This window comes from Chroicocephalus ridibundus, chromosome 4 (assembly GCF_963924245.1).
Source record: "Chroicocephalus ridibundus chromosome 4, bChrRid1.1, whole genome shotgun sequence".
In the NCBI taxonomy this organism is placed as follows: domain Eukaryota; kingdom Metazoa; phylum Chordata; class Aves; order Charadriiformes; family Laridae; genus Chroicocephalus; species Chroicocephalus ridibundus.
In genome coordinates, this window is record NC_086287.1 from 16,197,543 (window position 1) to 16,222,185 (window position 24,643).

At 37.4% G+C, this 24,643-nt stretch overlaps 1 protein-coding gene across 1 annotated transcript in view; it reads left to right on the forward strand.

The window, feature by feature from the left end:
* Nucleotides 1-24,643, forward strand: part of OTOG (otogelin) — a 106,037-nt gene continuing 81,394 nt past the window's right edge. Inside the window, exons 1-15 of the mRNA XM_063333791.1 lie at nt 1-52; nt 149-209; nt 325-379; nt 3,735-3,825; nt 11,561-11,653; nt 11,869-12,023; nt 12,416-12,534; nt 12,968-13,173; nt 14,786-14,916; nt 15,684-15,790; nt 16,664-16,773; nt 17,611-17,736; nt 18,948-19,056; nt 20,428-20,474; nt 21,323-21,468. Coding sequence (XP_063189861.1) covers nt 1-52; nt 149-209; nt 325-379; nt 3,735-3,825; nt 11,561-11,653; nt 11,869-12,023; nt 12,416-12,534; nt 12,968-13,173; nt 14,786-14,916; nt 15,684-15,790; nt 16,664-16,773; nt 17,611-17,736; nt 18,948-19,056; nt 20,428-20,474; nt 21,323-21,468 — 1,608 coding nt within the window. The remainder of the gene's footprint in view (nt 53-148; nt 210-324; nt 380-3,734; nt 3,826-11,560; nt 11,654-11,868; nt 12,024-12,415; nt 12,535-12,967; nt 13,174-14,785; nt 14,917-15,683; nt 15,791-16,663; nt 16,774-17,610; nt 17,737-18,947; nt 19,057-20,427; nt 20,475-21,322; nt 21,469-24,643) is intronic.

Sequence of the window (24,643 nt, forward strand, 5' to 3'; positions counted from 1 at the left end):
ATGGAGGCCCAGCTTCTCCTCGGGGTGCTGCTGTGTGTCTGGCTGTCACCGGGTGAGCCTCCCGCTGGGCTGGGCGCAAGGGCAGGACGGGAGGGAGGAAGCAGAGGGTAGTCCCGGCCATCACTAACCTTGTGCCTTTGCCTTCCAGCTCTGTCTCCATGGGGTGCCCGGGCCCAGCTCCCTGTCGGCGGGGACTTACCGCTCCCTAGGTGAGAGCCAGCCGGGGCGTGGTGGGGCTCCTTTCCCTCAGGCAGCCCTGAGGGGGGGCTGGGTGGGGTGGGCTGTACGGGACGAGTAAACCCAGCCTTGTTCTCCTGCTCTCAGGCGCGACAGCGCCGCGGGACCTCGGAGAGGGGATGGCCTCGCCGCGGCGACGCAGGTAGGGGGATGTGGGCTGGGCGCTGTGAGGGGCGGCGGGCGGGCATGGCCGCGACTCCTTGGGGGAGACGAGGCTGCCGGGAGGTCTGACTTCTGTCTGAGGAGCCCTCCCCGCCGTCGGTTGCCTCGAACCGGGGCTCAGGAGGCGAGGTGGTGCCGTCGCTCCTGGCCCAAGATGGTGCCCGGTTTTCCCGCCCTGTGCCGCCGCCTGAGGGGTTGGTTGGCGGCGGAGGTCTGAGGGACGGGTGTTCTGGTTGTCGCTAGGATAATGCATTTCTCGTATCTCACCTGAATATGCCTGTATGTTACCATGATACTGTCGGTGTTTCTGATGGCTGCCCTACCCTTTGTGATTCTTCAGGACTTGCCCTTTAAACAGCTTTGAATGTGTATTTTATCCCAACCATAAGGAGTATCAGTCATGAATGAAAGGGAGCTTGGGGCTTAAAGTATTTAAGCAGGGAGGGAAGGTGGTAGCTAGAGCTTCAGCTCGTTCAGACGTAGTTATATGCAGTATGAAGCATCCTTGCTCCAGCAAAAGCCATGGTCTGGTCTGGCTCATCCAGCAATAATCGCTTTGTGGGAGCCTTTTCACTTCTCGGTGGAAGTAAACGAGCTGGCAGTATCAGATCGCTACAACTCAGTACGGGTTTTTGGATGTGGTTTATCTTGGCAGCCCAACTATATCATTCGTGGTGTGTTGCTGAAATGTAATTAGGGTGTGTGGTTCCCGCTCCCTTGTTTGAGGGTGGGAAGAGGAAAGTTTGCTTTGTAGCCCTTGTTTGCGGCTCTGCAGAGGAGTTGCCTTTCTTTCTCCCTGCTCTTTCTGGGAGAAGCTCAGCGGAGAGAAAAATGTGCCACAGGTAACTGCAAACAGGTTGTTTGAGGTCTCCCCCAAGAATTCAGGATACAGTAATAGACTCTTTGTTTCCTTCTGTGCTAGCCCACTGAGCAGAAATCTTCAGTAAGAAATATGCTTAGGAAAAAGAAAAAAAATAATTCAATATTAGTTTTAAAAAGGTGAGAACCTGAAGAATAGTTGTTCTAGCCATTTGAACTGTCTAAACCCAACAATTATGGATTTTTACATGTTCTTGCTTTTAATAAGCTTCTTCAAGGGGAGAAGCAACAGTATGTGATGGTGGTTGAGCCCTCGTCAGAATTTTATGTCCATGGAGACTCAGTTAATGACATAGCTTCTGAGATAGGTTTTCCGTCAAATGTCTAAATAGATATTTAGAATACAGAAAACACCTGCTATTCTAAAAATATGTTGCAGAACTGTGCACAAGACTGAGAAATTTGAATGATAAAACTCTATGGCGTGAAAATTAAATGCTATATATCTAACCAAGTCCTTAGGTAAAATTATGTAGATGTATCAGGTTCTGTTTTTAATGTTATTTTGGAAATATTTTGCATAGTTATTTGTATCACTGTAGACATCATGCATTGTGGCTAATATTGTTTATTAACAGGTACTGTATTTGTCACTGAATTTTCCTTAATGAAAACTGTATTCTGTAATTAATGTGTCACTGAAATATGAACATTTTAGAGGATATAGCTACTGCTCTTCATGAGGTGAAGTAATAACATGAAATGGCTGTAACATCTATGTTAAGTAAACTAGGTAAATGTAATTAGATGCATCTTTAATAAGGAAAAACTTACTGTCATAAGTCATTGGCTTCTGAGGATCAAAAAGCTCATGTTAAATTGGGAAAAATTGTACTCACCCTAGAGGTAGGCAGTTCTAGAACAAAGACAGGAGGCTATAGAGAAGGTGAGCAACACGGTTTTAATAAAGGCATACTAATTAGGAGGTATACATCTACCTGTCATGAGCATGGCAATAAAACCATATCCTGAAAAAATATCAATGGATTTTTTGTAACTTGGGTAAACAGGTCTGCTCTTCTGTTGTCTCAAGTAGACGATATAGACTGAATTGGCTTTTGTGATTTGATGTATTGCTGGCTTTTTTTTTTTCTTCCCCTAAAGGAAACATGAGTTTTTAAGTTTTGAAGAACTCTTTAGGGCGCCTTTATAGATCAGTGTTGCTTTCACTTCTGCATGATAGCACATCCTACAGGACTGATTGTTTTGTGCAGACTAAAACCACAAGTTAATATTATTCCCTTAAAGCATATTTTCTCCAAGAGCTGGTATGGAAATTATTTTCTGAGTAAATTGTCTTGGATATTGTTTCCTCTCAAAGAAAAATTGTGGGGAATAATAAGCCACTTATACGTGCTCAGGTGCTTTACTATACCTTTCATTCATTAGAATGCTCCTTTTAAGATGGGTTGTCTTTGTTCTCAAGTTTCCTTGAACCTGAGCATTCAAAGCTGCATCTAAAAGAGCAATTTCACATATCCTATCTACAGTACCTCTTTGTATAAATAACTGGGTTTGTACCTAGTCCCATTTCTCTGTAAATGGGGTAGACAAGATCATAAATTTTAAATAAAGTGCTAAAACTTTCAACTTCCAAGAAGATGGGAAGGAACTCATGTGTTCACACATCATACCTAAACTGTGCACTATACTTCAGTAAAACAGTATATAATAATGTTATCCCTCCAATTTACATAGAAGCTGTCAGATGGCTACTGACGATGACTGACTTTTAAGCTGTTAACAGCTAACCTGGGGGTTTTCCCCCCGCTTCCCCAAAGCATTGATGTGAGTTCTTGTTGTGGTATTCTGGTAGGACTCAGTATGTTTCTGGTTCAGAAGTGATACAGCTGCCACTGTGTAAATAATTTGAGTTTGGAAAGAGAGTGGAGGGATTTGTGATGTGACTAGCATCACTGATAGATGGAAGAATGAAGTGGAAGTTGGATTAATAGATGAATATGGCAAGAATGAGTGGGGGAGTCAAAGTATCATGACATACCAATTTGTGAAAATGATTACAAAGTCTGATAGACTAGAAATGCTTGGGTTCCAAAAGGCAATTTATTGGAGAAAAAGGAAGCTTCACTTAATACAGTATTGAGAATTAATACAAGAAAACTCAAGATACCTTGCTGCTGACTGTTGAAGGCAGAAGTGCTTACAAGAAAGGAAACACGAGAGAATAAAATCTTCAGTCTGTCATAATGTATTTTTGAATGTTGGAACAACAAGAAAAGATTAAGGAGGATATGGTAGGAAATGTTTTGAAAACTAACCTGGGTGTTTATGATTTTGTTAAAAACAAACAAAAAACCACCACAAAACAAACCTGTTGATTTTGCTGGGTGAAGCAGTGAGCTTACTAAAAATCATAAATTTACTGATAGACTTTGAAGAGATTTTTTTTGAAGTGTTTTGGCTATAGCTGCTGATTTCTTTGTTCTTTCTGAAAGGAGTCTGGAATGGCAGTTTATAATGCTTCATCTACTGCGATATCCTTATCTCGGAACAAGAGACTTCACAATATGAAATGTGGACCATCTGGTAAGTTACTTATGTTTCTACATGAAGTAACTTCAATTGTCCTTTATATTCTGCATCATTTAATTATTTTATGAAGAAAAAAACCTAAAATAACTAATACAGCCTTCAATATAAGGGGCCTCTACCTTGATTGGCCTTAAAGGACTACAGGAATATGGCAACTTATCATGGGGTTTGACCTAGCTTTAGGTTTATACCAGGTTTTGGTTTGATCATTTGAAAGACTGTCTCTAACTGCAGGTTTTCTACCAAAGAGCTTTCAGCAGGGAAATCTGCTCTTGTTGTGGAAAAAAAGATGTGGCTTGCTAAAATCCACTTAAAGATGTGAATTGCTGCCTAGATGCCATTAAATTACCTGTCTTATATCTCTTCTGTGTTTGGAGGTTTCTTGTTTGTTACTTTTCTGCTGAGGTAATCTATGAATGCTTTTCGTGTGTGTAATCTATGGGTTAGCAGGATGAGGTACTTCTAGCCACCGGCTTGCAGTGGTGGGCATTTGCTTGAGGAATTTGCATCTTGTCTTTTTTGGTTCATCTTATTTTCAGCGGTGAAATGCACAGGCTTAAATCTCTTTGCTCAAGGGTAAAGATCCCATATATTAGCTCTTCTGTAGAGCCTGTGTCATGCTTGCCTTGTACAAAGGGGAAACATGAGGCAAAGTAATTCAGAATAATTTTAGTGTTGCAAAACCTCTTGTTTCTCTTCAGTCAGCCTGATTGGTTGCATTGGATGTGTGACCTAACTAATAGTGAATAGTCTGGATTTGCATCCCCTGCTTTTATATCACAAAATGCAAGACTGATGTGTAGATTGGACTCTGATCAGTTGTGATTAGGGTTGTGTTATCCCCAAAAGCTTTTAATGTCTTTGTTTAATACATACTGTTTTCAGAAGCTTTTGAGAAGTGTGTAGCTGAATGTGGGGGAATAATAGCAGGGTCTAGAGAAGCATGATATTACTCAAATAAAAACGATTACTTATGAACCTTGCCAGTATATGAAAAATATCATATATGTATATTGTGTACCATAAAACTGCTTTGCAAGTATAGCAGTCTATACCAGTAAAAATCCCTCTGCTTTTGAGGGTTGCACCAGCTTAATGACCAAGAAGTAGTTCTTTTCTTAGCTCTCCTTTTTTTTTTTTTTTTTTTAACCAAATAAAGCAGCTTCCAAAAAGATGCGCAAATCATGCTGAGAAATTTGTTGCCATAATAATTGTTTGGTTCCCTGGGTTTATTTTTTGCCAAGTGAAAATTCCTTTAATGGAACCAGTGGATTTCACGTTTTGCTTCAGAGCAAGCAGCTGGAAAAAAAGACTTATAAGATGCATTGTGCTACTGTTAAAGTGTGCAATAATAAACTTGTGCATAAAGCCTTGGCAAGACTCTTACAAATGGTTTATGTACAAGTTTATTGCTTCTTAAGTAGGCCTAATACTTAAGAAAGAGAAGAACAAATCTATAACGAAGGAGAATGAAATGAGTAGTAAGTCTACCCATCACATGTCTAAGCTTTTAAAGGAGAATGTAGTTATGATGGCAAGAGCTATGCTTCATTGCCCTCTGCAGATGTAATAGGACAGACTTCTGTTTTCTTTCTAATGCCTATTTCTATAGGGCAAAAATATTTCATAAGGATTTTCCATTTCTGATGTACTTGCTCTGGCAAGACAATGTTGGTGGAGACATAATTTAAAAATTATTGATGGTTGCCCATACTTGAAGGCACATAAAATCAGGATTATTAAACTCTCTGGTCAGTGGAATACCTACACTTGGAAGTTTCCTTTTGAAATCCCAGTAAACTGTGTGGAAGATGGAATCCATTGTTGTCTGTGCGCAAAAGACATACTGAAAACAAAACAAAAGAACAACCTGATCTGCCTTGTGCAAGAGTTCAGTAACACGCTCTAAATGCTTAGAACAATAGTTTTGTTTTGGCTCTTCCCATTTGACTAGAGATGCAATCTGCTATAGCTCTGCCCACGGACTAGGGTTTACACTAATCTGGAGATACATGAAATAGTAAATTGATGTGGGGTTTGTGTGTTTGGTTTTTTGCATTTTTTTTTTTTAAACTCAGAAAGGTAGGTTGTTAGCTTCTTTCTCTAGTTTAGTGATGTCCCTGAAAATTATGACATATTTATAAAACTGATTATAACGGACTTATATTTCATTCTATTACAGTAAATTCTTGTTGCAATAACGTTTTTCTTGCTTCCTATAACTCTGTCGATATCGACAAACTAACATGTTTTATGTGGAATTTTTTGTATGAGGAGAGCATGATTTATTGTACAATAGATCTCTCTACCATTGTATTAGTCAACTGAAAGTAGTTTAGAAAGCAATGTAATGCCTTATATGTCAAGGGAACAAAAATTTGGTATAGTACAAGTAAATGCCAAGAGATAAATTCTTGTGTTAGTTTCTTGTACCCAGGGAGTATGGGATTTGAGTTTTGAAACGCTTATCAGAATAACTTACAGCAGTTAACATGTAGTTTACATAGATGTTAAACTTGCAACTTCCTTCCACACATCTGTTTTTCATGCAAAGTTAAAGAAAAAAAACCAAGCAAAACAAACAAAAAAGCAGAGCTAAAGTATACGAAGAATGCGTGACAGGCAAAACAAATTATTTCTGGAAGTAAGTTTCAAACTACTGCTGAAAATTCTGAACAGATGAAACACTTCAAATTTTCCTGTGTTGAAAACCTGTATCAGGCATGTCTTTAACGTTTAAAGTCACTGTTACTATAGAAGGTACTTGTCCCTTACAATATGTGTGTTGATTTCAAAGAGGTGCACCAGAGCAGAAAATCTGCAACCAACTGGAAGACTCTTAGTATTGCAGGATTAAAATTACATCCTACTCATTCACCTCAATCTCAGAAAGGAAAATTTTACATCCTGGTGTAATGAGATCTTTGTCCTCATTTCAGGGCTGTATTGCATGCTGTTGAAGCCTGTATGCCACAGAAAACTTGTGCCATTACAGACAGATGCTTTCAAAGACTATGAAGGATAAAAGATAATGCAAGAAATATTAGTTTTATTAGTTCTCCTGTAATCAAAAGGACACCTGAAAGCTTTCTAGAGAAAGTGTGCAATGGAAATGATGCAGGTGTACAAAATATAAAATTTCAAGAACGTTGACAGCAAAAGTTTAAATATTCAATTTTAAGCGTACTTTCTCTCTTTTATGCATGGCTATAGGTGTCTTGCAAATTCTTATCCCAAACTGCTTTGTTTTTTCACTTTTCCATTTCAGAATAAAATTTGCTCATTTTTAAAAAATTGATCTTTTTGGTAGTTTGATAACCTTCAGAGAGACCTCTCACATACACTTGCATAAAGCTTTTAAAATGTGCCATCTTTTAAAGAATCTGAAAATTATAAAGTCTTTGTCTGTTTCTGCAAATGACTCTCTGGAGCTCTGAAACTGTTTGGGCCAAAATTGATAAATAGTCAGAATCACAAGAACTGAGGGAACAGGCTGGACCTTGTACCTACCTAGCTTAAATAAAATTTGATCACTTTCACATCTCTAAATTAATCTTTCATGCTTCAACTTTTCTGTCCAAGTGAAAGTAGTAATGAATATCCTAAAAGGAAACCTGTCTTCATAGATTTACAATAAACAAATTTTTCATGCCACTTCTTAAAGTAACAAAATACAGAATTCCAACAATAGGAAGTGCTTAATGTTTTACAGAAAAATACCCATAAGAAGGTCCACATCAGTTACAAATCTTCAAGAATTAATAGTGTATTGATGGTAATGGTATATTACAGTGAAGTCAATTCAGTTGGAGCAACTGGATTGATGTGATAGTTAAAACAAAAATCAAGTATTTAAAAGTTTATGCATATGGTAATTTGAATAGTCAGACATGTTCTTGAATGTGTTGGCTTGTTTTTACTTTGAAAAAACTTTAATTTAGATGTCTCTTTCATTTAGTATCTTAACTTTGGTATGGGGTACAGATACGTGTTTTCTTTGCAGTTACCTCTTTGTGCTCCAAGAGTAGAGCTGTTCTTCAGTAACTGTATCTTACTTCATACTGAAGGGCTTCACATTATGCGAATTACTTTCAGCTATTCTAATTTTATTCCTAATAAACTGTTAAAAGTTCTAAAGAACAAATCATGGGTGAGCAAACCTGTACATATAGTTGATTTGTAACTGAAATAAGTTCAGTTGCTTTTGCCAATAAAGGTTGTACCAGGTGATGATCCTTGAGGTCCCTTCCAACCTGGTATTTTATGATTCAAGAGATCTTAAGTATTCATGTGAGTAGTAATGTACTCTTATAAGTAATACTAATGTACTCGTATAAGTAGTAACTACTAAGAAGTAATAATAGTAGAAAGCATAAGAAACTAAGTGGATACAGTATCATAGATACAAACCCACAAAATATTGCACCTATAATAATATTTCAAAATAAATGCTTATTTTGATGAAGGTGCAAGATGCCTTTGAACAGTTATCATATGAAATTGGCAGAACTTGTGCTTGGAGCTCAGGTCATGAACATTTGAAAGGCCAGAGGTGGGTGGGACTGTACTGTATTTCAAAATGGATTTTGGAACTTTGTTTTGTCAGGTCTACGTAATGCTATATAAAACATGTCTTTTCAGAGAGCAACAGCAGTGATGATTTCAGTGAAGCTTGGACACTGATCTCCATAAAACACTTGCAATGAAATGCAAACAGGCTAGATTAGTCTCACTTTTCCAAAGGCTGTGATAAATAGCGGGCATGAGGTTCTGCTACTGCCCTGGCCTGAAGGCTCTCACTGCCTGATGCTGAAGAATTAAGAGGGAGATGAACTAAATGGAGTTCCAGCTGCCCAAGGGACTAAAATAACCCTGTCCTCATATTGCATGAGGTTGCAGCCTATTCAGTAATTACCAGATGGTTAGAGTATTTAAGCAATGAGAGGAGCAGGGAAGAATTCAGGCTTCTGTTATAAGATGATCCCAAGTCTTCATCCTGTTCAATAAAGAAGGAATTTGAGACAAGTTGCTTCATGGCGACAATGGTCATATTATCAGAGTGGCTTGCAGGTTGTAATGGCACCACTGGTTAGACATCACATTATTACTTACATGGGTCGAATCATGTTACTTAGGCCTACCACTTTCTGCTAGAAAAGTCTCACCAGTTTTCAATTTCAGATTCCAACCCAATGCACTTAGCTGGCATAATGTCAAAGGAAAAAGAGGAGCTAAGGACTTTTTAATAAAGGTCACTTTCAGGTAAACGAAGGACACAATGTTCTTCCATAACATTTCCTAATTTTAACCTTTGCTTAGTCTTGATGTTCGTTCCCTTTCTGCAGGTGTTAACAATGTTTTTCATGTCCCTAGGAGAGACCTAAACTTGTGATATGATCATATGGGTTAGCTTATTTAGGGAGCTTATATTCCTTTAATGACAAAGATCAGAGTGAACCCTTTGTTATAGGATGTTTATTCAGGATACCTAAGGAAGTATTTCTGTGCTAATTGAGCAGAACTGGATGATTAAAGGAGGCCACGTTGTTTGCAGTAGTGAGAACAGTAAATGTGATCTGAATTGACACTGTATTCTTCTTGTTACCTAGTTAAGGATAACTAATCTTTGCACATAGAGGTCTTCTACATAGCGTAAGGAAAGATACTACAGTGATGTAAAAAGGAATATAAGCAAATACAAGAGCTATGTTTATCATGTTTTCTTAGAATCATACATGCACAGACAGAAGAGAACTTCATACAGAGGAAAATGCTCATCAATGAGTCATTTGACTTCCGATTCAGATTTGACTAACTCCCTTTCTTTCTAAAAGGGAGCAAGGGAGGTCCTTCCCAGTGACAGAAGGGTCCCCAGATCAGCTGACTGTGTGCACAGTCTGAATAAACATGGCTTGATGCAGGTTACTTGAGCCATGCTTAAGGGGGAATCATTCAACTCGAAACATCAAAAGGGGGCTAACTTCCGCTACAGCTAACAGGAACATGACTTGCAGTCTAATTGCATGTTATTGTAACTGGACAGGCAATAGGGCATAATCTCAGGCAAGCAAAGAACAGCGGCCTGAGCTCTGATTACACAGGTCTCGCAACAGTCAAGATGAAAGAGATCAATGTCTGCCTTTCTTGACAAGAGGAATAAGGCTTTTGCCTTAGTGACAGGATTGGTCACTGTGAGTATGTAAATGAGATGGCTCAGTCAGAACAAGTAGAGACCTTTTTACATGGTGCTTGCATTAGTTTTTAAATTGAACTCATGCTGGCCAGGCAGGGAAAGGAGCTAGATATTTGGACTAGCTAGGCAAAGGAGTGATTTCTTTTACTTTGTCCACCTGCCTTGTTCTTTTCAGCATGACCTCTTTTTTTTTCTTTTTTCTTTTTTTTTTTTTTGTGTAGGAGTGGTGTTTGTTGAAAACAAAGGGATCAAAGTTAATTGTTTGGATATTTTAAAAGTCTTCGTGTAAGTAATTAATACATCAGCAAAGCCTCTTTAGCAAAGCTTTCCCAAAAGCCTGAAGGTAATCTAGGTATGTTAGGACTTCTGTGTATACTACTGATGATTAGGTATTTCATAAACCGGGGTTTTACTGAAATGGGAGAAAAGATCTTTTTCTGTGAGTTCTGTTTTTCAGGACAGCACTTAAACTCAAATATAAGACTATTTTTTCAAGAATGAGGTGTGTTTAAAGATAAAGAAAGCAAGAAGGCTGAATCTTCAGTTTGCCTCTTCCTGAAATAATTTCTGAGTAACTTACCTGCTTGTCTCCAACAAATACAATTTCAGTTTCTGTTCTCCAAACACAAAAATTACTATGATTGCATAATACTCAATTATTAAAGTTTAAAATTTAAGTCTCTTTAGGAAAGCATTTTAAATATCAAACAGTAGCAAAATAAGTGAATATATCACAATTGCTAGAAAAGCATTTAATTGCAAAGTCTAAACTTAGTAGCAAGAAGCTTTGTTTCTGCTTGTGCACATCTTTCCTTAGACTGTGAAAACTGTTTTGTTGGATTTTGATGGGGATCTTCCCAGGGTAAATAAAAAGTAAAAAAACCCAACACCTTTCCGTCCCCCAAACCTGTCACTGCAAGTTAGGGAGCTTGCTTTCTCTACAGTAGGATCACTGTGCTTAAGCTTTAAATTTTTCCTTCTGTAAGAGTTTGTCTGTAATAAAATTAGAAACAGGAGCAGTGATCTGTGTCTCTATGGAGAGTATTTGTGGTTGGTATACTTAAAAGTTGTTAGATGGAAGGAGGACGGGCACCTAAAATATTTATAGCTGGGATCTCAGCATTTGTATTTCTAGGTTAGTATGCTCTCATCCTGGTTGAGCTTTCCTGTACAGTGTTATTTGTAGCAGTCTTATATAAGGATATATGCGCCATGCTTTTTTGTTGTGTAATACTTGTTCACTTCCTCTATTCATTGCTTAGGGGACTAAAACCATGTCAAAGTAACAGATATCATAGCCATTTTGATTTGTCCTCTAAATGAGCAATAGATTTACTTCATCTCGTTTTATTTCTTGAGGTGAAGCTTTTGCAGTGTGTTTCCTGTTTGTAGAGGCCTCTGGGATTCTCCTGGACATTTAAATATTAAGCCACCATCTCCTGTCATTCATGGAGTTACATTTGGTGACAGAACTGTGTCTTAAGAATGAAAATTATCATAATTTATTTTTAATATACTTTGTTTTTTTCCACTCAGATTCGTTAACATGTTTTAATGGAGGTGAGTGTGTCTACAGAGAGCTGTGCAACTGCAGTCGATTTAATGCAACTGGACCGAGATGCCAGACAGGTGTGTAAAGAGAGAAAACTAACTGTGTTTCTGGGATTGTACTTGAGTTCTCAAAACTACAAGAATACTGCCCTCTGCCTAAAGATTTCTTCATGCCCTAGTATTTTTCCCTCTTTTCTGTGGTGATATTTCATAGCATACCACATACATAGATCTCAACTACAGACTGAATCTGAAAAACAGTGGTACTTCTCAAGTGACTCTCCTTTTATTAGTGTATAATACAGGTGCTGAAAGAGATCATATATGCAGAACATGGGGTCAATATAATTTTGAAACTTTTGATGGACTCTATTATTATTTTCCTGGGAAATCCACATACGTGCTTGTGAGACACACTGAATTAGATGAACAGAGTTTTTCCATACAGGTAAGGGGTTGCACTTCTGCGTTCCTTTTAGCTGCTGTTGAGCTTGCTAATAACACATTAATATTTAGAGATTAAAAATAACTTGTGATGATAGATAGTATGGGGTTCTAGAATGTAATTTAGATGTAATTCTAATGTAATGTGGGCTACCAGTTACTATAGAACAAAATGTAAATAGCTGGAAGGAAACTGATGTGTGTATTTTCAAAACCTGCTGCTGCTGTGAATAGGCTGCTCTAAAAAGTGCTAATTGTACTTGCGTTTTTTGGGGAAGAGTGGGACCACACTACTTGTTCATATGCTGAGGGTGGGATCGGGAGTATTAGTTGTGTAACATGGATTATGAAGAGTTTGATTAAAATCTTGACTTGGAGAGTAATTCTGTTTGGCAGGTGAATAATGATCCTGAGTGCCATTCTTCTCCTTACTCCTGCAAAAGGTCCGTTAGTTTATTCTTTTCTGGAGATGAACAGATAAAGATGAGCAGTGAAGTCACCTATAAAGAATTTGGGTAATTGCACTCATGTTTCTGATGCTGTAATTACACTGTAACTAATCTCTTCTGATGCTGTAGTTGCACTGTAATTAATCTCTTAATTTGATAAGAGATGTAAACTGATCGCTTTTTTTGTTGGTAGCCTAAAAAAACCCAACTATCCAGAGCACAACTGTAACAATTACTCCCCATCTACAGAGTAGTGTCTGAGGAAGGTGATATCTAAATGAGTGGTACATGGTATTAAGAAGCATAACTGTTGACATTGATCCTTTGATTTTTTTTTTTTTTGCTCTTATTTGCAACTTCATCTTTTTTAGTGGAATTAATATTTATATCAGGGTTTTTTTTGAGATGTATGAGGAAGTCATTAAATCAGCAAGTAATTTCTTTTTAATAGTCGTAATTTCTCATGTAAAGTTACTTTTGATTCATTCTCATGTCTCAGAGTACAGTTACCGTATATTATTGGAAATTTACACATCCAGAAGCTGGCTGGATACTTCCTAGTCAGGCACCAGTATGCCTTTACTCTGGCTTGGGATGGTGCCTCTGCAGTGTATATCAAAATGGCACCGGAGTACCTGGGCAAAACACACGGACTGTGTGGAAACAATAATGCTATCCTGCAGGATGACCTTGAAACTAGTTATGGTGAGTATTTAAAATACTTCCTCTTGTGTTAATACAGTTTTTTTCAGGTGAACTAAATGTTACTTTGCTTAGTTATTGATTATAATGCTAATTGAATAGACGATGGGCAACTTCTGAAATAGAAAATGTGACATGGAATTACTTCTGGGAGACGATATTGTTAGTGAAGAGGGCGAATTTCAATATAGATGGGGCTCTGGAGAGGAAGATTTTTTTAAAAAGCATGACAAAAACCTGTATTACTCCGTTGCCTACAGTGGTATTTGTACTTCATTTTCCTAAGGACTTGAAAGGTAAAACTTACTTTTAAATGTTCGCTGCACTCTTAACAATTTTATGTAGGAGCCTGTGGAAGCCTGAGACATTGCTATTGGAAATAAATTCATAATTTTAATTAGTAAATCAAATGCTAGAGACTGCCCAGTCTCATTTGATCTGGCACTTCATTTATGGTAACACTTTCAGAAGTGAACAGTGATCCTCGGATATCAATTTCAGATACTTCCAAGAGTCTTGGCTCTCAATAAATACTGAGTGAAGACCTCTTAAAAAAAACAAACAAAAAAAAAACACCAAAAAAACCCAAAAAAACCAAAAACAAACCAGGGGAAAAAATCAGGCCCACAGAAAGGTGTCTCAAGTTAGGTGATGAAAACTCCTGGAAATCATTACTTTGGGCTGTTTACTCTTTGCTCCTCCTCTTTCAGATTTTGGTATTTTTGTAGACTACTACTTCAAAGCTCAAAGTGCAATATGTAGTAGGTGTTTCCTCTGTTGTTTAAGTGTGCCACTCAATTTTAGAAAGCATCAGTGCTGCACTAATATCAGCTCTTGCCCTCATTGAATAGTTTGCTGACTAAATCAAAATTCTTAAAATAATACCAAGATCAATAGCTCATTGTCCTCATTGCCTTCAGAGACTTTCCTCTACCCTCTCACCTTACTCAGGATATCTCAGTCACATAAAGCTGTGATTGTAGCACAAGTCGTTACATTGCATACTAGATTTATCCAATTAGCTTGGGATGCAAGATATGGCAAGATATGCATTTGTGAGTAATTCAAGTAGTAATCAATGTCACCACTTGTTGATGATGGATAATACTTTTCTTAGCTAGTTTAAAGCTAGCATGGATACTTGTATTTGTGCGAAAAAGTCACACCTTCGCTTGGTTAATGTATACAATCATTTTGTACCCTTACAGTGACCCAGGAATGCCTCATCTGTCTTGGGTTTTAGGCTCTCTGTTGGGAGTTTCGTATAAAGTAACAGCATAAACCTGTGTATATATAGTTTATTACAGCTTTTCTTTCCTTTCTTCCATTCAAGGACTGTGATAGGTCCCTTAAAGACCTTCTTTGCCAAATTGCTTGAGTAAGCTTTTCTGCCATTCAAAATCTGTTCTACTATAGTCCTTCTTAAGAGTACTTTTGTTTCATGAAAAGACCAGATTGTTTTCAGACTAACAGCTGATTCATTTAGTTGTAGGAAGGGTTTGGCGTGTTTTACTTAATGTGGTGTTTTGATTATTGAGATGTTTCCCTGGGAAATCCTATGGAAACATCCTTGTTCTTCCAAGTCACGGTGTGACTGTGTGTGTGTCTTGTTTAGGAAAACTGACAGATGATGTAACAGAATTCGTAGAGAGTTGGCAGGAAAATCCTCCACAAGGAACACCCAATTGGGATAAATCTCTTCTCAGTGAACCACCCTGCTTGACACAAAGCCATGAATCTCTACAGGTTTGGATCAACACAAAAGGATTATTACAATAGTTGGTGATTCTAATTAGAGCAAGAATTTGTCTTAACACTTTTGAAGGAGACTGGAAATATTCTCAGTGCTTCTTTGGAGAGGTGGATTAAAATGGTTACTGCATCAGAGCTTCCCTTGTCTTCTCCTTTTCCCCTAACTTTTCTTCTGTATTCTCGATGTTTTTGATTATTATGTTGTCTGCATAGCAGCTAATAAAGTGTTTGAATCTGGGGCTAAGTGAGTGAAAAGCTGTAAAGTAGCTAGTTTCCATTTCTTCTCTTAGAAGCATGAGAGCACAGTTAATTTGCCAGTGTTTTACAAAACAAATTATTGTTGCTTTTGTTGATCACGTTGAAATAGTTTTTCCTTTTAAGTAATATTTTCAAGATATAACCCTGAAAGGAAGTTAAACTAAAGCTGATGCCAGGCATGTTTCATTTCTATTGACTTTTACTTTGTAATTTAACTAAAATGAAGACTATTTCAGGTCATCTGGTCTTGGCTGCAACATGGCCTGTGCCTTTCTTGAGGAAGGGATATGTTTTACTACCATTGGTATGACCTTGGATAAAAGATTCAATTTTATGAATACTCTGTGATGGAGAGCAATATGTTGCTAGCCACTGCTTCTAGTTGATGAGAAGAAACCAATTCCTAGTCACAGATTGAGATGTCTGTTCTGATTTCCATAGTATTCTGCTTAAGTTTATTTTTGAAAACTTTCTCTTCACAACAGCTATCTCATTCATTTCAGAGGGTGTACACTCTGTGTAATATCCTGTTACATCCCCCATTTGAACAATGTCACGAATATGTGAGTCCTCTTCCTTTTATGGCAAGCTGCACCAATGATCTTTGCATGTAAGTGAATGTTTTGGGGTAATTCCAAAGCTATTATAAAAAAAAATATTCTCCTTCTATCATGAGAAGGAATTGTAAATGTTAACAGAACTAATGTGTGTCTTTTTCTGCATATCAGTTTTCATCTAACGTTCTTTTATTATCTTGCTTTTCTCACTTTTTTGAGTTTTACTGCCAAAAATTTCTGTGGAGGAGTTCCTGTTTTCCTTGGTATAAGGATGGCCAAAATTGGGCCTGGATATTTTCGTAATTTGTTTGTGTACCACCCCTTGAATAGGGCATCTGTTTTGATTCTGAGTGTGCAACATCATTAGTATTTCTAACCTTAATGAAAAGTAATAGTGAATAGGTCAGTTTGGCATCTGCAAGCCATTTGTTAACCCAATGAAAAGAGGAATTTGATTACTATTTGAATTTATGCTATCATTTTGCCACCGGCTATGCTCCTTGGCCAAGCAGTTTTGAGTAATTAAATTAATAGGCAGGAGAGAAGATAATTTCCATTTCTTGTACGATGGTGTCTCACTGGTGGAAATCTTACGCTTTCTTCTTGTGAGTTTTCTGAAGGATGTTATTCCTTTTGTAAAATTCAAGATCTTTATTCAAGTCTGTTTATACTGCTGTATCTCTGGATTTCATGGATTTATTCCAGAAGTTAGTGTCAGGTCTCAAATATATTGGTGACCTGTCTTCAAGTATGGCAAAACGTCTTACCCATTTAAGACTTTTAACCTTGCCAAACAGTACAGTACTTTACATTACTAAAGTAGATGCAAACATTGTGGGTTTATGCAATGCAGGAGCACTCATGAGGTTATGGGTGCATGTTTGAATGTAGGTAGAAAATAATATGTCCATTTTTATTTGTGCAAGGTCAGCAGTTGATAATGCAACTTGGTGTCGAGCATTAACTGAATATGCCAGAGCATGTGCCCAAGCAGGAAAGCCGCTTCATGGATGGCGACTGCACTTTCAGCAGTGTGGTATGCAGATGCTTTTGTACTTGGAAATAATGCCTAGTAGTTGTATTTTAAAAAGAGTGCTCTTCACACTTTTACTTCTTTGTTCTTCCTCCTATTTTGAACTCATAGTTCTCAATGAAAGCGTAACTGTGGACTCACTTCAAGGCTATATAAATGCAATGGAATTTCTTTTTTTTTATATGTGTAATTTTTACTGAATGCATTTAAAGCACTAAACTTATTAGAATGTGTTTTAAGAACCTTCTTGCTAGAACATCAGAGATTCTTTAAGATGATTAACCATTTGTTTTTTCATAGAGCTTCTCTTTCAAATATTGTCAAAGTCCTCTTTCAGGCTTTCTGATACATAAAATGTGTCATGAATGTTAAAAATAAATTTGAGTTACGCTTGCACAAGTCTTCATCTTAGAAGTAACAGAAAGTAAGTTTGAAAGAGATCATCTAATTTGTCTGTCTGTCTGGAACACAGGACCATAACTGCTTTGTCATTTGTGACAGATGATTTCCCCTGTGTTTCCAAAAACGTTTGTTGATTAATGTTCTACCACTTCTTATGCAGGTCTGGGTAATTAAAATAGCTCTGCTGTGAGAGTTTCCCTGAGTCTCCCTTGGTGTAATTTAAGATTATTCCTTCTCAATGCACCTTTAATGGACAGAATATGAATATACGTTATTCTGTGTATGTGTCATGAAAGTAATTTTTTAATTTTTCTAGACAACAGATACTCAATTGACTTACCACATTTTAAATACTTGAAAGAAATGCATGCAATCTATTTAAGCCCTGCAGCAATAGCACAATACCTTTTAATTTCTCTACCTGTTTCTATTTTTTAGTAATTATGTGTGCTGAACCCTTGACCTACAATGAATGCATCAACTGTTGCCCTGTTTCATGTCATCAACAATCACAGTGCATTGACAGTAAACTTCCCTGCATTGATGGATGCTACTGTCCAGATGGTAAGTTTTGCTTCTCAAATACATCTTCTTTCATTCTATATAACTTTCAGATTGTTCTCCCGCAAGTTTACATACCTGTATGGCCTGGCTAGATTACAGCATTCACAGGACCTCTTTATGAATGCAGTGTCAACAGAGCATGGATGAAAGACCTTGTTTTCTGCCCTCTAACAAGTGGGAATATGTTTCAGCACAGATCCACGTTCTAGCCATAGAGCTTCACAATTTGAGTGAAAAATGGGGTTTGCTCTGTTGTTGACAGGGCAGCCGTCCTGATTCTAGTGGTTGCTGCTTGTTTTGTTTTGGCTTTTTTTTTGGGGTGTGTGTATTATTTTGGTGGGTTGGTTTTTTTGTTTTGTTTTTTTGGTGATTTGATGTTCCCCCTTTCCCCTGATGAATGCCTGCAAGGTCAGATGCTTAGGAGAGCTCAAAAATGTGACATGACTAAAACTCATTCATGTGACCAGAAACAGGTTTTGATGCCGAGATTCTTACATCGTAGTATGGTTGTAGCAAGTGAGGTATTTACTGATGTAGCCTTTGGCAAAACTTTACCCTTATTACTACAATATACTTTGATGTCCAGTTTTTCCCCTTGTTACTGGCTTCTCTTGGGTACATAATTCTATCTAAAAGAGGACAGAGGAAGTTATGCCATAGATCTTAAAGTCCTGCCTCTTACACGTACCCTAATGATGTATAAGTAAAATAATCTTTGTCATATGTTTTATCTTTTATGGGCTAATAAAGTCTTTTAGCTTCTGGCTCTCTAATAATGGAATAATAAAGAGAAACAAAGCAAAAAACATTATAGTAAAATAAGGCCAAAACAGTACCTTAAAACATAGAAGCAAAGATTTGTAAAGGTGTCAAAAAAGAAGCCAAAGGTATTTGAAGCAGCATCGTTTGTGTGTTTGGTTTATGTGGGTTTTTTTTGTGGGGGGGTGGTTTCTTCTCCCTCTCCCACAATATTTAATACTTGTTATTCATACTATTGTTAGTGTATCTCAAGCAATTTAGGGACTTCGTTCATGTAATATTGTTTATTTAGTGTAATTCAAATGAACACTTGTTCTACAAAAATGACTACCAAATAGGCTAGAGTTTTATTATAATACATGACCATTTGTGGTGGTCTTGGGTATACTTGTTAGTGCTCCATCAGCCATTTGTACAGATATTTAACTTTTTTCTTGTTTTATTTCTTCTAGGCTTAATTTATGAAAATGAATTGTGTGTCAAGCCTATGGACTGTCCTTGTGACTACCATGGAAGTTTCTTTGAAACGGGTTCAGTGGTTTATGAGGATTGTAATAACTGGTTAGTAATTTTTCTTTTTACGCTCTACAGCATAATCCTTTCATGGTCATGAGACACAACTTCTTTAAGGCCTATTTCAATTAAAAATTGAATAAAGCTGATAAGTCCTCACTGTTTCTGCATACAAAGGCTATTGTTCCATATATGTTCTGCCATGAAGGGAAAGATAAAAAACTACAGAGCTATTAATGTGGAAGAAGAACAAATGAGAGTCCTGGTTTTTCAGCTGGGAAAGTTAATTTTTTTTCTAGTGATTGTTATGAAAGGAATGTCAATAATACCTGTTGTTCTTAGTTGTTGATAAGTGATGTTTACACTATTCAAGGATTTTCTTCAGCTTCCCATAGAAGCATAGACAGAATGATGGAATGGTCAATGAAATATTCTATACCATAGATGTCATGCTGAGTATATAGATGGGGGTTAGCTGGGGGAACAGGAATCTGCAATCACTTCTGAGGATGGTGGCAAGAGTGACCGGTGTCATTATTATTATTGTTATCTTCCTTTTCTGTTATTATTTGTATGAAACTGTCTTTATCTCAACCCAGGAGTCCTTTTTCCTCCCTTTCCCTCTTGTTTTGTTGTGTGGTTTTGTTTTTTTTTTTTTTCTTTCCCCCCCCATCTTCTTCCTCCATGCGTCTGGGGGGAAAGAGTGTGGGGGGAGGTGAGCGAGAGGCTGGATGGTTCTCGTTGCTGACGGGTCAAAGCATGCCAGACAGATATTGCAGAGAATACTGTAATGTTTAATACTCTTCTCATCTTGAACTCTGCCGTAAACTAAGAGGAATCTAGAATTCAAAATCTTAACAGGTGAATTACTTTGACTTTACTTTGTCTCCTGTTTGTGTTGTCTCACTTAGACACAAAGAGCCTAATGTCATTATGACACCAAGCCGCTGTTTTGAGAATTTCTGGGTTAATTTTATGCATTGGAAAGAAAAGTTTGTAGGAAGGATAATGCCTTTTATTGGATCAACTTAATTGAAGAAATCAGATGAGCTTGCAGATGTGCAGCTTTTTTTTCAGAACAATTCTATTTTTTTTAAAGTAATAAGATTTGAGTTGCTCGTGTTTATTCTTCTCAGTTTTTAGCATCATTAACTTATATAATGGTTATCAAGGAGCTAGAAAGAAAGAAAAGTGTTACTGGATGCATGGATGAAATTTCACCTGATCATATTGTCACGATGAGCTCTTGCCACAGCTTCCAGGCATTCTAGTGACCGTGGTAGCTCTGTTTTACCCTTTTGTGAGACTCAAGACACTTTGCTCGTTTCATAGAGAAGGAATCCAGGAAGAACAACTGAGGGACAGCCATATATACTTCACCAAAAAAAAAAGTATGAAATCTTTTTGTTTTTATTTCAGCACTTGCATTGGAGGAAAGTGGATTTGTACAAATCTTACATGTCCAGGTATGTGAAAGTCTTCAACACTTAACTATTTAATAATTTACTGTTGGATCTTAATGTGGTATTTCACTATATAAATTGTATTTTTATTTCTAGCTACATATAAAAGCATCTACACATCATTAGATTAAATATTAAAATAGTGTGAATAGCCCGCATCTGCCTTTCGGCTTAGCATAGCAATGTGTCTCCCTATACATTGCCATAATGTCTCTGGTAGATGTCACTACCTGGTCATTCTCGTCATTTGGCTAAAGTTTCCTCTGCAAGCTTCACTTGGCAGACTTATGGCAAGATTACTTTTTTTTTATTTGCCACAGTAGTACTGGCTAATGATATAGTATCTATGTACTGTACAAACATCAGTTAAATATTTTCACATGACTGTGGAATGAGGGGTGTTATTCTCACTTCACAGATAAGCAGGTGAACTACAGAGATTAAGGTCAAAAGGCCTGTGTATGTTAAAGGTACCCATGGTCTCATGGTTCTTACAGCTGCCAATAGATTCAAGCACTGGTCTCAGAGTTATCAGTTAACTCTGGGAGTGCTTAATGTCTCTGCAAATCTGTTTTTAGAGCCACAAATCAAATACCCAGAATGTAAGGATCGCATGTATTATTGCTTCCTTCTGGAGGAAGAATTGTTTAGGTATCCTGGCCTGGTGTCAGGTAGCAACTCCATCATGAAAGCAAGAATAAAGTTCAGTTCCTAGTACCTGGTTATAATATAAATACAATTTTATAAATTATAGCATGTATCAGAGTGTATGCACTCTACAGCAGTAATAACTGTTGAGAGTACACTGTCTTTTCTACATATTTAAATACATTGTTTGTTATGTTTGTCAGCTGAATGCTCAGTTTCAGGAGACATTCATTTCATGACCTTTGATGGGCGCAAATACACTTTCCAAGCTACCTGCCAATATATTCTAGCAAAAAGTCGTACATCTGGAATGTTTACCATATCCTTGCAAAATGCTCCTTGTGGACAGGTAAGGCTTAGAACCTTCTTGTAATGTTTGTATCCTGAAGAGTTTATTAATTTGGACAGGGGAAGTATTAAAAAAATATATATATATATAAAAAAAAATTCTACCTGCAATTGAATATATTCAAATTAATCAGTAGCAACAAGTTTCCGTAATGCTGAAATAGTTGAATAACAGTGCAGAGGAAGTCTGTACATAAATTCTCATGTTCGCTTGCAATAAATAGGAAAGATTATGCTAGTCTGCTCCTTCAGTGTTCACTGAGGTTATTCAGTAGTACATGGTGGTTCATGCAGCAAACCCTGGATGATGACTTGACTTGTTTTCTTGAGCTTTCTGAGTACATCTTTCTGGATTTGCAGCCAGCACAAAATAAGCCTGTTGCTTGTTACTGCTTGAAGGAAGAATTACTTTTTTGTGCCTTGAATATGGATTTCTCTTTCAGCTTTGTTTTTGCAGCTTGAAATTCACTTTTACTTACATTGGTATGAAAAACTTTGGATAGCTTTTGGGATGGTGCTCTCAGATTTGGGTATATGTATGCATTTATGTTACTGTTGTTTAGTTGGTATCCTGTGCAATTGATATTGTGTGTGTGTGTATATATATAGCTGATACTAACAGTGCTCCTACTTCATATTTGAAAGTTTCTGATATTGAACACAGAAGTTGCCAAATACTTAATTTGCTTTATGTCCAAGACCCATTCTCTTTCTTTTGTTGTGTATTTGGATTGCTGAGCATGTATTATAACGTTATACATGTGAGGTATGGAATACTGGTAGGATTTTCACTTTTTCTTATTACAGTTGTGACAGGTCTTGTAATTTTGAGGAAATTAAGGCAAGTTAGAATAGATGTTAAACATACATAGATTGTGTGAGAAGTGTAGTTGACTGAGTTGAGCTGTTTTCTGGAGTCAGGCTTTTCTCACTGGCTTTGAGTTCTACATATGCACATAAGGGCAGAACTTGGCCCACATTTGTATTAGGGTCATAATGCTACTGCAGATGCCTACTTACTAAGCTGTTGGACTTGCTGTAGGAGCAAGACGTTAAACTTTGTATTTTGGCTAATTTGTTCTGTCTCTGTGTAACGATTTTTACCTAGGAGCAACTGTACAGATATTTGAAGTGTATATAGACTTAAATGTGACTCTTTTTGTTGTATTTCTAGATTATCTACTATGTTAGGCCCTTTTTAGTTCTTAGCATGATCAGCTTCCATATTGTTGCAGTTAAATACTTTGCATAAAATCAGATATAGCACTATTTTTACCTTTGTGGAGGGAACTGCTTACGCTTCATTATAGTAGTTTTCTTTTATGGTCTAAATAAATGCATGATTCTATAAGCTCTTTTACACTAATGATTGCATTCATTCTTCTCTGCAGCTTATATTGTTCATGCACTTGAGATTTCCTTGGGAAGAAAAACGGTCCCATAAGTTGTCGTGCCACAGTTTCTAAAGGCATATTTCAGTAAATTCTTTTTGTCCTTATGCACTAAAATCTACATCTCTATATGACCTTTTAAGTTGAATGAAGTCATATTAAAGTGGCATTGACAGGTTTGTTATAATAGAAATTATTTATTTGTAATTCAGGTAAGAAATGGGAGACTGAGTGCATGGAGTCCGCTTTTCATCTCAATGATAAAAGTTGAGAGAGAAGAAAAATAGCTTAACTGGGTAGAGACCAAATATATTTTCCAACTGGATGATCCACAAGTAAATGTCCCACTATCTCTTATGTGGTTCCTAGGAGAAGTGTATCAGGACATCAGGTGAGGTATGTGATAGGGCGCAGAAGTTACCAGTGTTGAAAAAGCGGTTTCCTGTGCTGTGAATATGACTGCTTTATTACACTCCAATAGCCTCTGGCTCTTTGAGGTAGAAGTTACAGTGGGGGCTGTGTAATGAGATCTTGGCAAGGACATGCACGTTAAAAAAGTTTCTAGGCTTTAACCTCTGTGTGCATTGTTCTCTGGGTTGGGAAGGATCTGGTGGTCCTGCTAGTGTTTCTTGTTTGTAGGAAGATTGAGAATGTTTTGATACAACATATCTGACTGCTCCTACAATTCCTCACTTTAAGTGCATACTTGACTTAGGCTATTTGTATTTTACTGAATTTAGCTGGCTTAATTCTGTGCTAACCTTGGGATCCTGAGGAGCTGATTAAGTCAAAATCATAATCTGGAAAAAAAAAAAAGCTGTGAAACAAAACATAAACATTCGACATAGGGATAAATCTGTTCAGTCAGCATAATATTCTCAGAACTTTTGCAGAGTCTAAGAAGCTTGAGAAAGGTGGTTGTATATTGAAGCTGTGTCCTGTACTATGTGGCTGAATATAAGCAAAGGGGATCCCCAAAGAAACACTCTAGGTAACTTTTATCAAATGAAAGTTGAGGCATGATTGACTCCTTGCAGGAGCCCACAGTGAGGTACCTTTCAGCCTGACCTATTGCAAAGCCCACTAATGGACAACAGAAGTCTGGAGCAAATATCTGGTATTGTAATGTGCAGGATATATATTGTATGTCTCATTCCCTTTTGTGCTACAGAACACTTATCTCTGTGCAAAACAGAAAGGAATGTGCCTTTTGGTTTTGTTGTGGTGATACTTTTGTTGGGGAAAGTGTTAGTCAAATTAATTGGCTTTCTGCAGCACTCTTGCGACTGCAAAGAGCCTCGCAGTAATTCTTGTCGTCTTCACCCTGACTCAGAGACTTTGCTTGTGTCCAAGTGGTTTGTGGGTGAAAAAACAGATTCTCTTGGCTTTTACTATGTGTTGGGCTTCATACTTCACCTGGCCTTTAACAAAGCTACCCTGATCAGTCTCTATTAGGTATAGACTTTTACAGAGGTTTGAGTGAAGCATTCTGGACATTAACAGCAAGGTGGGTAAACAGAGGCTTATATGGTATGTTCCAGGGCTGTGTGCTGCTAACTTAATTATCAATGTACAGGTGGTGAGAGGGTAGTGAGAACAGTTTGTGTACTATAACACAAGAATGTGGGGCTTCAGTGCAGCTATTCAAGTGTCTAACTATCAACTAGCAAGTACCACTTGGCAGAAGAGCTGCTTTACAGTTCCCTAGGCACCGTCCATTATCTCTTCCCCATTTATAAAAATTAATGAATTGAAAGGAGAAGCTAGAAGATTTGTAGTGCAGAA